Here is a 13,332-nt window from a genome sequence, read left to right as displayed (position 1 = left end):
TTCTATGGGGGTAGCCACTGGCAGCGATTTGTCCAACAGGGGGTTCCCCCTCTTGAGTGTACCCTAACCCTCCCTTGGGTTACCTTGGCACCCGGCCGACTGCCGGCCCCCTGCCATTGGATGCTAGGACCTACTTCTATCATGGGTACACTCTCTCCGGAGGGATGCCGGAGGGGTATGTGTTCTTACCCCTCCAATCCCTCCTTATCTGTCTCTCTATCTACCCTGGTGCCGGTCCCTTGCCGCCTCTACTGCCGGCGATACCGCCCTACCCTTTGGTGACACTCTCTCATAAGATACCCTCCCTCCTCTAAGTCGTCAGCCTGCCGGGGGGCTGCCGCCTTCCGTCGGCATACAGCCGATGGCCCACCCCTCCATTACCTAGTTTCGGTTGTCCGACCTTCGGGCCGGCCTCCGACATGCCGGCATTGATTGCCGGTGGTCTGGGTATTCTACCACATTCTGCCTTATCTTATGAACTGATCACCAAGCCGTCAGCCTTTGGCTGCCGGAGCCGCCACCTCCCCCCGGCGTGCCGCCGCTGTGCCGGCGGTCGCCAAGTTGGTATTATGCTTAGATTCTCAATGTGTCTGCCTTAATGCCTTACACCCTGCTGGAGCGGCCTCCGGCGTGCTGCCGGCTTGCCGGCACCCTCCGGAAGCACCAATGGACTTGCACCCCTTCTTCTACCTGTCGACAATATGCCGACAGTCCTACACTGCAGCCAGATGGCTTGGCCACTTCTATGCTTAGGTATTGTCTTACCATTCTACTAGTGGCTGTTCTGTCTTCTTGCACATTACATTTCCAGCATACTCTGTGTCTTAGCACGGTCGGCTGCCGGAACCTAGATCTATATGGGGTCTCCTACTACCCCTTTAACCCAAGGATCTGAGTGGTCTCAGTTCCTGATACACCTCGCAGGCAATCTCTGCTAGAACTTAGCTTCTACCCACTACGGTGATCCATGCGGTTTTCCGTTTTGTGTCCCTCGGTCACAAATGAAATTGCCTATTGATAAGGTTACGGTAACCGACTAGGCGGGATTCACAAGTATGTGTCTATCTACTTCCTTTTCCCGCTCCTCTTCTCAAACATTACAATATTCATGAATTATTTAATGTTAGGTGAAATTTTGACTACTTAAAATTTAACCTTAGAGTAATGTAAGTCATTTTTATGCCTTCCATATACTCATGATCTCTTTCTTTTACAGGAGGAGTATATGAAGTGTGACCACAACTTCTGTGGAGTGAAGCGCCCGGACTTTTACGGGCATAAGGCGTGTCGGACCCACGCCCCCTGCGCCGCCAAGAAAGGCGACCTGAAATACTGGGACCCGCAATACTGTACAGTCTGCAAGAGTCGTCTGGTCGAAGCGTTCGACGATCCTCCTTCAGCGGAGGTAAGGGACAACGCTCGGGAGAAGCTACGCAAGTGGGTGCGTGGCTTCCAGAAGAACGCTACCGGACCGTATCTCGCTACCGAAGATTTGAGGGCCTTGCTATTCCCGAAGGCATCGAAAGACTCAGTGGTCCCTAGTGATCAGATTCCTACCGTCCAGATAGTGGTGGAACCTGATGTTGTCATGGCCCAGTCCATGCATGAGTGCCGCCTAGATTCCGACAACGTGGAACGTATGTCGGAAGTGTCGGAGACTACGGAGAGGAACCTCATGGGCGAGGAGCTCGACTATGAGGAAGATCAGGTGGAATACCCTGATTCGGAGCATGAGGTCGCTCCCGCTTCTACCCCTGCACCAACTCTTACACCGACCGAGGAATCACTTCCTTCAACGTCCGCCACCCCGGACCCCATCCCATCAGGCACTCAGGAGATCTTCAAGATGCTTGAAGCTCTCATGGATAAGAAACTTCGCGAGACTCATGAGATTTTCAAGTCTAACCTCGGAAGTTCTAAGCAACCGAAAAGGATTTCGGTTAAGGACCTCCCTGCCTGCTCGGATACTAACCCATGGACGTATGCCGAGCACATGCCGATTACCACGGGCAAGATCTTCATCAGCGAGAAGGTCGGCTCGATCGCGTTGGAAGAAGTGGAGTTCTTCCCGAACTTTGAGGCTTATCCGGACTGTTACGTCCGACTCAGGTTCGAACCCGCCTCTTAAGAAGAGACCGAACTGAAGGAGGTAATTGTGTTCGATCTCTCGAAGGCCCAGGCTATGCTAGCCAACGCGGTGAAAAGTAGGGGCTTCACCAATTCAAAAATGCCGGCGCTTAGTAAAAAGCACCCGACCTTCGTCGCACCGGACAATGCGACCTTCCCCTTTCTTGAAAAGGCCTTCACTGCGGTACTGAAAGCAGTGGAAGAAGGGAAACCTTGCCCTGTACTGGAGGAGTGCAGGCCCTTCTCCCTGACTACTCCCCCTGATGATAGGCACTGGAAAGACGTCCAGTCGACATTCATAGTGGGGAAGCTAGAGCTTGACGTTGCTGGTCGTCAGTTTAACGAGGACCTCCCAAAACTCAACGATCACCTCCTTCGTAGGGAACATGATACGAAGGAAAGGCTTGCCGCATCTATGTCCCTCCAGGTACAGCTTGAAGTCATGGCCGGTGACACTAGGGTCCCAGACTTCTACATGGTCCTTGCCAAAACGCATCTGGCAAAGTCATGAAGGATCTGTACAGCTTCACTAGGGCTCGTAGAGCCTGTCGTGAATTCGTGTTCGCGAGCGCTACTGTGAGACACGAACCCCGGAGGCTGATTTCCTCCAACATCTGGGGTAAACACCTCTTTCCCTCCTCCCTAGTGAAAGAGATCACCGACAAAGCCACCACGGAGAACAGGAACCTTCTCCATAAGTGGGGCATGTCGAAGAAAAGGAAATCCTCTCAGGACGACGGCCCTCAACCTAAGAGGAAACCTACGAAACCAAAACCCCAGCAACGTCAACAGAGACGGCAGTTTCCGGGTTCCGCTACTCCCCAAGTGGCAGCTCAGCCACAACAGACCTTTCAGCTGGTCACCCAATCGGTCCTATCACAGTCACCGGTCTTCACCCCTGCATTTGAGCAGCAATCCACTACCTTTCGTCCCAAAGGTAGAGGATCAAGCAGAGGCTCAGGCAGAGATGTGTCTCGCCGTCCCTCCAGAGGCAGAGGAGGAAGGGGAGCTAGCGGCCGAGGTAGCAAACCCTCGGGAAGCCAGAAGCAATGAAGTGCTTCCGGTGGGAGGAAGACTCCGCCAATTCCAGGATCGTTGGACCTTCGATCCCTGGGCACACAGCATCGTCAAGAAGGGACTAGGCTGGAGCTGGACTCAACCACCCCCAACCTTCCACCAACCTTCCAGCCATTCTTCCAACAGTCAACCCCCCTCCTGGAAGAATATGTCCTAGAACTCTTGAACAAGAAGGTGATAAGGAGAGTAAAGTCAACCAGGTTCCAAGGGAGACTATTTTGCATCCCCAAGAAGGACTCCGACAAACTCAGAGTCATTCTAGACTTATCCCCCCTCAACAAGTTCATCGCGAATAACAAGTTCAAGATGCTGACTCTTCAACAAATACGGACCCTTCTGCTTCAAGGGTCCTACACGGTCTCGATAGACCTGGCTGATGCCTACTGGCACGTTCTAATGAACCATCACGCTTCCTCCTACCTAGGATTTCGACTCCAAAGGAAAAGCTACGCTTTCAGGGCCATGCCCTTCGGGCTCAACGTGGCCCCACGGATCTTCACCAAGCTGGCAGACGCCATCGTTCAACAGCTCCGCCTTCGCGGCGTCCAGGTGATGGCCTACCTAGACGACTGGCTGGTCTAGGCGACATCGCCCGAAGATTGTGTACGATCCTGCAACAAAGTCACCCAGTTCCTAGAACACCTGGGATTCAAGATAACACCAAGAAATCTCGCCTCTCTCCAGCTCAGAAGTTCCAATGGTTAGGAATCCATTGGGATCTTCAGTCACACCGCCTTTCCATCCCACAGAAGAAAAGGAAGGAAATAGCAGGGTCTGTCAAAAACCTGCTGAAATCCAAAAGGATCTCAAGACGACAGCAGGAACAAGTTCTAGGCTCTCTACAGTTTGCCTCTGTGACAAACCCAGTGCTTCGCGCACAACTAAAGGATGCCGCGGGAGTCTGGAGACGTTCTGCATCCATCGCTCGAAGAGACCTCAAGAGACGGCTCCCAAACAGACTTCGGTTACTCTTAAAGCCGTGGTCGGAAGCAAAGGCCCTGAAAAGGTCCATTCCTCTTCAACACCCACCTCCATCACTCAACATCCACACGGACGCTTCGCTGGAGGGTTGGGGAGGTCACTCCCACCAACAACAGGCTCAAGGGACATGGTCTCCCCTATTCAAGACGTTTCACATCAACATCTTGGAGGCCATGGCGGTCCTTCTCACTCTGAAGAAACTCTCTCCGCCTCCCTCGATCCACATCCGTCTGACTCTGGACAACTCGGTGGTAGTCAGATGTCTCAATCGTCAGGGCTCGAGATCGCCCCAGATAAATCGGGTGCTTCTTCCGATCTTCCGCCTGGCAGAAAAGAAGAAATGGCACCTGTCTGCAGTTCACCTACAAGGATTCCACAACATGACGGCGGACGCTTTATCACGGACAAGCCCAATAGAGTCGGAATGGTCTCTAGACGCAAGATCATTCTCCTACATCTCTCGCTAAGTCCCGGAACTTCAGATCGATCTCTTCGCAACGAGCGACAACAATCAACTTCCTCGTTATGTGGCCCCGTACGAGGACCCCAAGGCAGAAGCAGTGGACGCCATGTCACTGGATTGGAACAGATGGTCCAGGATATACCTGTTCCCTCCCACCAACCTTCTGCTGAAAGTCCTCTCCAAACTGAGAACCTTCAAAGGGACAGCGGCCCTAGTGGCTCCCAAGTGGCCCCGGAGCAATTGGTACCTTCTGGTCCTGGAGCTGCAGCCCACGCTGATCCCTCTCCCGGGCCCAGTTCTCTCTCAGCAAGTACAGAAGTCGACTGTCTTCGCTTCATCACTGAAAGTCAGGGACCTTCATCTCATGATTTTCTCTCCCTAGCCGCGAAGAAAAGGTTTGGGATCTCGAAGAAAAGTCTAGACTTCCTCGAGGAATACAAGACCGAATCCACACGACGGCAATACGAATCATCCTGGAGAAAGTGGGTCTCGTTCGTCAAAGCAAAAAACCCTACGGAAATCACCATTGATTTTTGCATGTCCTCCTTCATTCACCTTCATGGACAAGACTTAGCAGCCAACACGATTTCTACCTGCAAATCGGCTTTGACTAGACCACTACCTGTACTGTACGCCTTCCAGATTGATCTGTCCAGCGATATCTTCAATAAACTACCAAAGGCATGCGCTCGACTACGCCCAGCACCTCCGCCAAAACCTATCTCCTGGTCCCTGGACAAGGTGCTCCATTTTGCCTCTAACTTGGACAACGATTCGTGCCCTCTCAAGGATCTGACTCAAAAAGTTATATTCCTCTTTGCTCTCGCCTCGGGAGCCCGAGTCAGCGAAATAGTGGCATTATCAAGAGACGAGGGTCATATCCTGTTCACAGATTCAGGAGAACTTACCCTCTTCCCAGATCCGACGTTTCTCGCGAAAAACGAATTACCCACCAAGAGATGGGGCCCCTGGAGAATCTGCCCCCTGAAGGAAGATGTCTCTCTATGTCCAGTAGAGAGTCTCAAGGTCTATCTTCGAAGAACTTCAGAGTTTGTTGGAGGCCAACTCTTCAAAGGAGAAACATCGGGTAGCGACCTGTCACTGAAACAACTAAGAGCGAAAATCACTTACTTCATTTGCAGAGCGGATCCTGACAGTACACCCGCAGGTCACGATCCTAGAAAAGTCGCATCTTCTCTTAATTTCTTCCAGAGTATGGATTTCGAAAGCCTCAAGAGCTTCACAGGATGGAAGTCTTAGCACGTTTTCTTCAAGCACTACGCGAAGCAAGTGCATGAAGTCAAACATTTCGTGGTAGTCGCAGGTAGTGTTATGAAACCTGCAGTTTAACTCTGCATAGAACAGCGAGTTACTTGGGACTTTAACTCTACGGGTGCCTGTGTTGACCCTCGTGTGATACATAGTGATTTCATGGACACTTAGTGTTTCTAATAGACTGTTCTTTCCTAGGTGAAATGTCATAGACTTCACATGAGTGCCACATGCCTAGTGCATGATGTGTTTTTTCCTTTTTTAAAGACTGACGTTCCTCTGGAACTTGTGCTTTCTAAAAATTTGAAATTTCTTTCAGATTCAAGATTGAAGTCTTCTAATTTCTATGTACATTATTTATTCTTGTAAATTAAATTTACATCCTTTATTGCATTTATTACTACTATAACCTGCAATTTATGAAATAAAATGTCTATTTTATTACTTGTGCCTCTCTCTTCGCTCCTATTTACACTATGAAATACATGAATGTCATAGTTTCATTTACCCCTTTCCTTTGAAATGAGAAGAATAATATGTTTTGTCTATTATATACTCACCTATGCTGTGTAATATTCCTAATTGAATACTTACTTACGCCATACCTTCGAGACCAGATTGTTCTCTAACCATAGAATATAGTGATTAACCATCACTCATCTACTGTTGAGAATGTTCCTACACGAATATTGACCATTCTGTCTTGTCTCCGAGTCCTTCACAAACTCTCCGCAGGGTGAGTAGCCCTTCGATGACCACTTTGAATTTTTGTATACTGTAACCCGTTGGGACTTCTCTCCCAGGGGGGGCAGGAAGCTGGATCCCCACGGAACCTCTACCGAGGTCACATTACATACTTCTATTCAAAGCCCTTGGCACTTACTCTAATAAGGGGAAATTTTCCACTATACATTGATTCTCTGGTACTCTTCCATCAGGACGTCATGGCTTGAGCCCAAAAAACGCGAAAAATCTATTTTTGGGTGAGATATCCATGATGTCCTGATGGGACCCTCCCTGCTATTCTAGTCCAGCCTTTCAGGCCCCGCCCTGTCCTGCTGTATCATGGATATTAGCAAGGAGCTGGCATCAGGATGAGGACGGACGTGACGTCATTTAGCAATGGCGCCCGTTTGTTTACGTTTTGAGTACCAAAAGTAGCCACGGACGAGTGTAACTGTGGAGCGGCTCCCCAGTTATTCTCCACCTTTCCATATCGAAGTGGTAACTCTATATGGGGTGCAGATAGCTATGTGGAGTGTTAATACATGCGTCCCCTGTTGATATACGATGTCTTAAAGGGAAACCTTTAGGATACTCGCACCAGAAGTAAGAATTCTGTGATAACCTGTGGTTTAATTCTCTGGGAATATCCTTGTAGTTAATATACCCAAGGAAGCTACCAAAAGGAACCTTCCATCAGGACGTCATGGCTATCTCACCCAAAAATAGATTTTTCGCTTCGCTCAAAATCTGTTATATATATATATCTATCTATATATATATATATATATATATATAATATATATATATATATGTATATATATATATATATATATATATATATATATATATATATATATATATATACCTGTATATATATAATATATATATTTATATTTATATTTATTTTTTATAAGTAATGTCTCTAGATGCAAAATTAATTGGTTCAGGAGTGGCTGCCATATCATGATTTTTTCCTATGAGCTACATTTTACATGTAAATCACATAATACGTTCCAAGCCCTACATTAACACCATATTGAATTTTATAATAAAGTTATAACCACAATGAAAAGCAGCCAAATATCTTTGAATCATTTAATATACATTTAACTCCCTGTTAGATGAGGTTATGTTCCTGGAGAGGTCGTGTTAACGGAACATAATTTCTCTATAAGAAATAATGGTAATAGGGGGTTTACATTCCTGGACATTGGGTAAATTCTGTCTATTTTGGGATTTTGTTACTATGAAACTTAAACAAAAATTATTGATATATTTGAAGGTCACAGAAACAGTAAAAATGCATATTGTTACTCTGCTTGTTTTTATTTTATTGTAAAATAATTTATTAATTAGGTACATACACACTATGACGCATCACTTGTCACCACTGTCGCCTGCCTCGCTCCCTTCCCACACTTCACCCCTCTCTCCCTCCTCACTCAGCTCTCCCTCTTCACCTCGCTCTCCTTCCTCACTCGGCTCTCCCTCCTCATTCACTTTTCCCTTTCCCTCCTCGCTCTCCTTCCTCGCTTTGCTCTCTCTCCTTGCTTTGCTCTCTCATATTTTTTTCCTTTTAATCTCATGATTATTTATTTACAATGCATTTTATATCAATAAGTACATTTATAAGTTAAAAAACTCAATAAACAAAACTCTGTTGTATGTATGAACGCACAATACTACTGAGCTTTCCAACGCATTAGTGATATATTTTTCTTTCATTTCGGTAAATAAATAACTGATCATAACATATTCTCTTTTAGTTTAAAGATTATTTATTCACAATTTTGTATCAGTAAGTACATTTTCAAGTTTAAAAAAACAAAACAGTATTTTTTGGTATGTAGGAATGCACAATGCTACTATTTATGCGTATCAAATGGATTTATTTTTCTTTCATTTCGATATACTGTATAAGATCGTAAAATTTTTTACTTCTTATTTCATGCTTATTTCTTTACAATTAATTTTATATAAATATGTACATTTATGAATTAAAAAACAATGAACTGTAAGGTATGGTATATATTTTACTTCTAACGTCATGGTTATTTCTTTACTATAATTTTATATCAATATGTACATTTTTTAATTAAAAAACAATGAACTGTAAGGTCTCTCTCTCTTTTTTTCTTATTAAAGTTACCCTAATTATAAAGAGCTACAATTTTGACCATGCAAAACAAATTTTTATGATTATTAGGCTTATTTGAAAATTTAAATCTTTTTGAAAGCTGGTAAAAATTTTTCAGGGGATACTACATATTGTATTTTATATTTCCAGCAAAATCATCAATTACGTGCCATCTACAGCAGGGAATTTGATAACTTCTTTATTGATGACAGCAGTTCTGTATCGTGCTCTACATATTCATTCAATTCAAAGAACCTCAATTATTCACGTTCAAGGGTAAGTACTTTATTAGCAAGTTTAGTGCAGTATTCATGAATGAGGATATTCTAATAGAATTTTTAAATTCTCAAATATACATTGCGGATGTGAATATTTTTAATTAGAAGAATGGTGAACAAATCTCAAATATGTTGTTATGCAGAACTAGCCTCATGATCTAAAGTTCTTAGCTTGCATTCAGACTGAATTGCCAAAAAGCTTTTATAACATGCACAATTTTAATAAAGTAGTATACCTTTAATAAATATTAAGTATTTATTATGACTGTAGCTACATAGCCAATATCTAGTCTGGACTTACTTAGAAATAATTTTAAGAATCTTAGATTATATTTCTCCATGTGTAAAAGATAACACCTCAGTAAAAGGGAAATAAAATATATTTAGAATCTGACCTGTATTATAGTAGATTTACTGTAGTACTAGAATAGCCAACACTAACATAATTTATTCGTTTACATTCATCAGCTGTTATAATTATCAGGCTTGCATGATGTTTAATTTCTGTGATAATGTTTCTTTGGTGTAGATGCAGCAGTTCCTCCTTTACTTAAACCAGATGGCTCAGTCACTCACTGTCCAAAGGAAAAGGCAACCCTTTTGGCTGATGTTTTTGACAGTAAACAGAGTAATGAAAAACTTGAACTTCCTTATTCCTGTTTTCCTGAGGCTAAACTAACTAGTTTAGCTTTTCAATCTCGTGAGATTAAAGCTCTGTTGATGGACCTTGATGCTTATGGAGGTGTAGACCCAAATGGTATTTTTCCTTTGTTTTTTATAAAGACAGCAGATTTCTTAGCTCCAAAGTTATCTGTTATTTTGCGCAAGTTAGCAAGAAGAGGAGCTTTTAGCACTTGTTGGAGAATTGGTAATGTTACTCCTCTATGTAAATGTGTTTGTGGTAGCTCAAGTCCCACTGATTACCGCCCAATTTCCATAACTCCCATATTATCTAAAGTTTTTGAACGTCTTCTGGCAAAACGTCTTAATAGGTTTGCTGAAGGTAATCATCTATTCCCTAGTTTGCAATTTGGTTTTCGTAAAGGCCTTGGAGCATGTGATGCCCTTCTTACAATCTCCAATGCAGTACAGAAATCCCTTGATTGTGGTCGTGAAGTTCGTATGATTGGCCTTGATTTTAGTGCTGCCTTTGACCGTGTTAATCATGAGGCCCTTGTTTTCAAACTGAAACAGTTGGGAGTGGGTGGGTCGTTTCTTAGCATTATTATTGATTTTTTAAGTAGTAGATCTCAAAGAGTAGTTGTTGATGGGCACCATAGTGAGTATAGGAATGTGATATCCGGTGTTCCACAGGGTAGTGTTCTTGGCCCATTACTTTTCATACTATATACACATGACATGTGGTTTGGCCTAGAAAATAAGCTTGTTGCATATGCAGATGATGCTACTCTCTTTGCATCAATTCCATCCCCTGAATGTAGACCTGGGGTTTGTGAATCCCTTAATAGAGATCTAGCTAAAATTAGTGCATGGTGCAAGTTATGGGGTATGAAGTTGAATCCTAACAAAACTCAAAGTATGATTGTAAGTAGGTCAAGGACGGTGGCTCCTCAACATCCGGATCTCAGTATTGATAATGTTTCTTTAAATTTGTATGACTCTTTCAAAATTTTAGGTGTGATTCTCGACAGCAAATTTACTTTTGAGAAACATATAAGGTCTGTGTCTTCTTCAATTGCACAAAAAATTGGCTTATTGAGAAAGTCTCTTAAGATATTCGGTGATCAATCTATTCTGAAGAAGTGTTTTAATTCTTTTATTCTACCTTGTTTTGAGTATTGTTCTCCTGTCTGGTCTTCAGCTGCTGATTCTCATCTTAATTTGTTGGACAGAAACTTACGGTCTATTAAATTTCTTATTCCTGATCTAGATATTAATCTCTGGCACCGTCGTTCAATTAGTTCATTATGCATGTTGCATAAGATTTTTCATAACTCTGACCATCCTTTACATTCAGATCTCCCTGGACAATTCTATCCTGTTCGTAATACTAGGCTGGCAGTTAATTCTAATAGCCAGGCCTTTTCCATCATAAGACTCAATACCACGCAGACATGAGTCTTTTTATAGTTTATATATGACATATATGTTTTTGAAGTTGTTCATAGTTTATATATGACATATCTGTTATGACGTTGTTACTTTTTTTAGAATGATTTACTGTTAATTTGTTCTCTTCAGTTATTTATTTCCTTATTTCCTTTCCTCACTGGGCTATTTTTCCCTATTGGAGCCCCTGGGCTTATAGCATTTTGCTTTTCCAATTAGGGTTGTAGCTTGGATAGTAATAATAATAATAATAATATCTTCATTTAATAGGTACTTGTGCATCTTGCACTTATTAGTAAAATAATTTCTTGCTAAAATTAACTTAATTCATAATTTATCAAGTACTGTACAGCCAAGCCTCCATATCCAGGGGTTATCTTTGCGGTATGAGTCATTCCTGAATCAAGGATCTGTATAGTATTTGAATAAAGTTTCCAGTATTTGTGCTTCTTTATACCTGGTCTTTGCTCCATTTCCTTCCCTGCACAATGCAGTAATGAAAAACAAACAAATTTACATGACAACCTTGCTAGACTACCCAGTACTTTTCAGGTTAATGTTCATTGCATTATTGACAGTCCATTTCTGGCAGGTGCTATATTCATGTCCTACAAAAGTGTTTACATATAAACAAATGGCAAGGAAAATTCAAAACTTATAAAGAACCAGAAAATGAGTACATAATGAGAGATACAGATACCATTCTTCTTTTATTATTACTCTATGAAAATGGATGACCCTACTAGAAAATGGAAAAAGTAACTACCTGGCAGACAAATTCAGTGAAGATTTTGTATGAGAACTTCACTGGAACTGGTATTGACAAATAAATTGTAAATATTTACACTACATTAAAGTAATGATAGCCTTATTGAAAAAAATACTACCCTCAGTCAAATTTACTATAAAGTATTGACACAATACAGCAGAAAGAGAGGAATTATGCTGACAGACGAACATTAAATATGATTGTTTATTTGCCCATCTGGACATGTTATGGGCAAATTTATTTACATCTTGATTTTTATAATTAATTTGAATAATTATGGATTGTATTTTATTATATTTTTCTAATTCTGATTTTTCAGGTTCAGCTCAAAGGACCAGACTCTCCTTTACTATTACGATTTGTGGCTTTAACCCGATCAGGGCATACCAAAGGTGTCAAGATTGAGCCATCTTCTGTGAATTCTACAGCTTTAGATCTGGAACCACAGAATAAACATGACAGGTAAGCGTCATAATATTGTTTTCAATATTATAATTATTATTACAAATTACACTACAAACATAGTTGGAAAATGATGATGAAAATCTCAAAGGTTTCAATATAAAAAGCAACCCAGTGTGGAAAAATTAATTCACAAGTTGAGAATAAACTAAGTATGAAACATTGCAAAAAATATCAAAGTACAGTAAGCCATTTTTTTTAGTCTGCCCAGTGAAATTATATTTGCAACTAGTTTAAATTTTTGAATTTCCAGTTATTCAACTGCGTTATGAGAAGGTGTTGCCAATTTTATCCAAATGGAAAGAAAATATTCAGTACTGTAACCTTTACCATTAAGTTTCACAAAAAATGTAACACCTGAGTTCATATCAGGAATTAATAATATGTTATTTTTTATTATTTGCCAATAACATGGAGAGGTAATTTTCTTTGTTACCTAGTGTACCAAAGGCTGTCAAAAATTATATCTAAATATTTAGATAGATATACACACATTTAGTGATTCCATCCTTCTCACCCCTCCCCCTTTCCTAACTACAGTACTACCAACTGGTTTGAAAATTTGGGAGATTATGGTTTTCGACTTTACCTCTTGGGGTACCCCCCTTTCACAAGGGTATAACTACTCCATCTTTCCCTTAGAATGATAGAACCGAATATATATATATATATATATATATATATATATATATATATATATATATATATATATATATTTATATATATATATACTGTATATATATATATATATATATATATATATATATATATATATATATATATATATATATATATATTATATATATATATACTGTATATATATATATATATATATATATATATATATATATATATATATATATATATATATATATATATATATATATATATATATATATATATCTGTATATATGTATATACATATACACATATACACATATGCATATACAGTGGAACCTCTACATACGAT

At 41.4% G+C, this 13,332-nt stretch overlaps 1 protein-coding gene across 1 annotated transcript in view; it reads left to right on the top strand.

The window, feature by feature from the left end:
• LOC137623430 (ATP-dependent RNA helicase TDRD9-like) overlaps positions 1–12,634 on the top strand; it is a 266,190-nt gene extending 253,556 nt beyond the window's left edge. Inside the window, exons 13-15 of the mRNA XM_068354264.1 lie at positions 8,934–9,059; positions 12,220–12,362; positions 12,616–12,634. Of these exons, the coding sequence (XP_068210365.1) occupies positions 8,934–9,059; positions 12,220–12,362; positions 12,616–12,634 (288 nt within the window). The remainder of the gene's footprint in view (positions 1–8,933; positions 9,060–12,219; positions 12,363–12,615) is intronic.
• The last annotated feature ends 698 nt before the right edge of the window (positions 12,635–13,332 follow it).

Source organism: Palaemon carinicauda, chromosome 30 (genome assembly GCF_036898095.1).
Source record: "Palaemon carinicauda isolate YSFRI2023 chromosome 30, ASM3689809v2, whole genome shotgun sequence".
Lineage (NCBI taxonomy): Eukaryota > Metazoa > Arthropoda > Malacostraca > Decapoda > Palaemonidae > Palaemon > Palaemon carinicauda.
The sequence above is the reverse complement of the archived record's forward strand: the minus strand, read 5'-3'. Positions and strand labels throughout refer to the sequence as shown.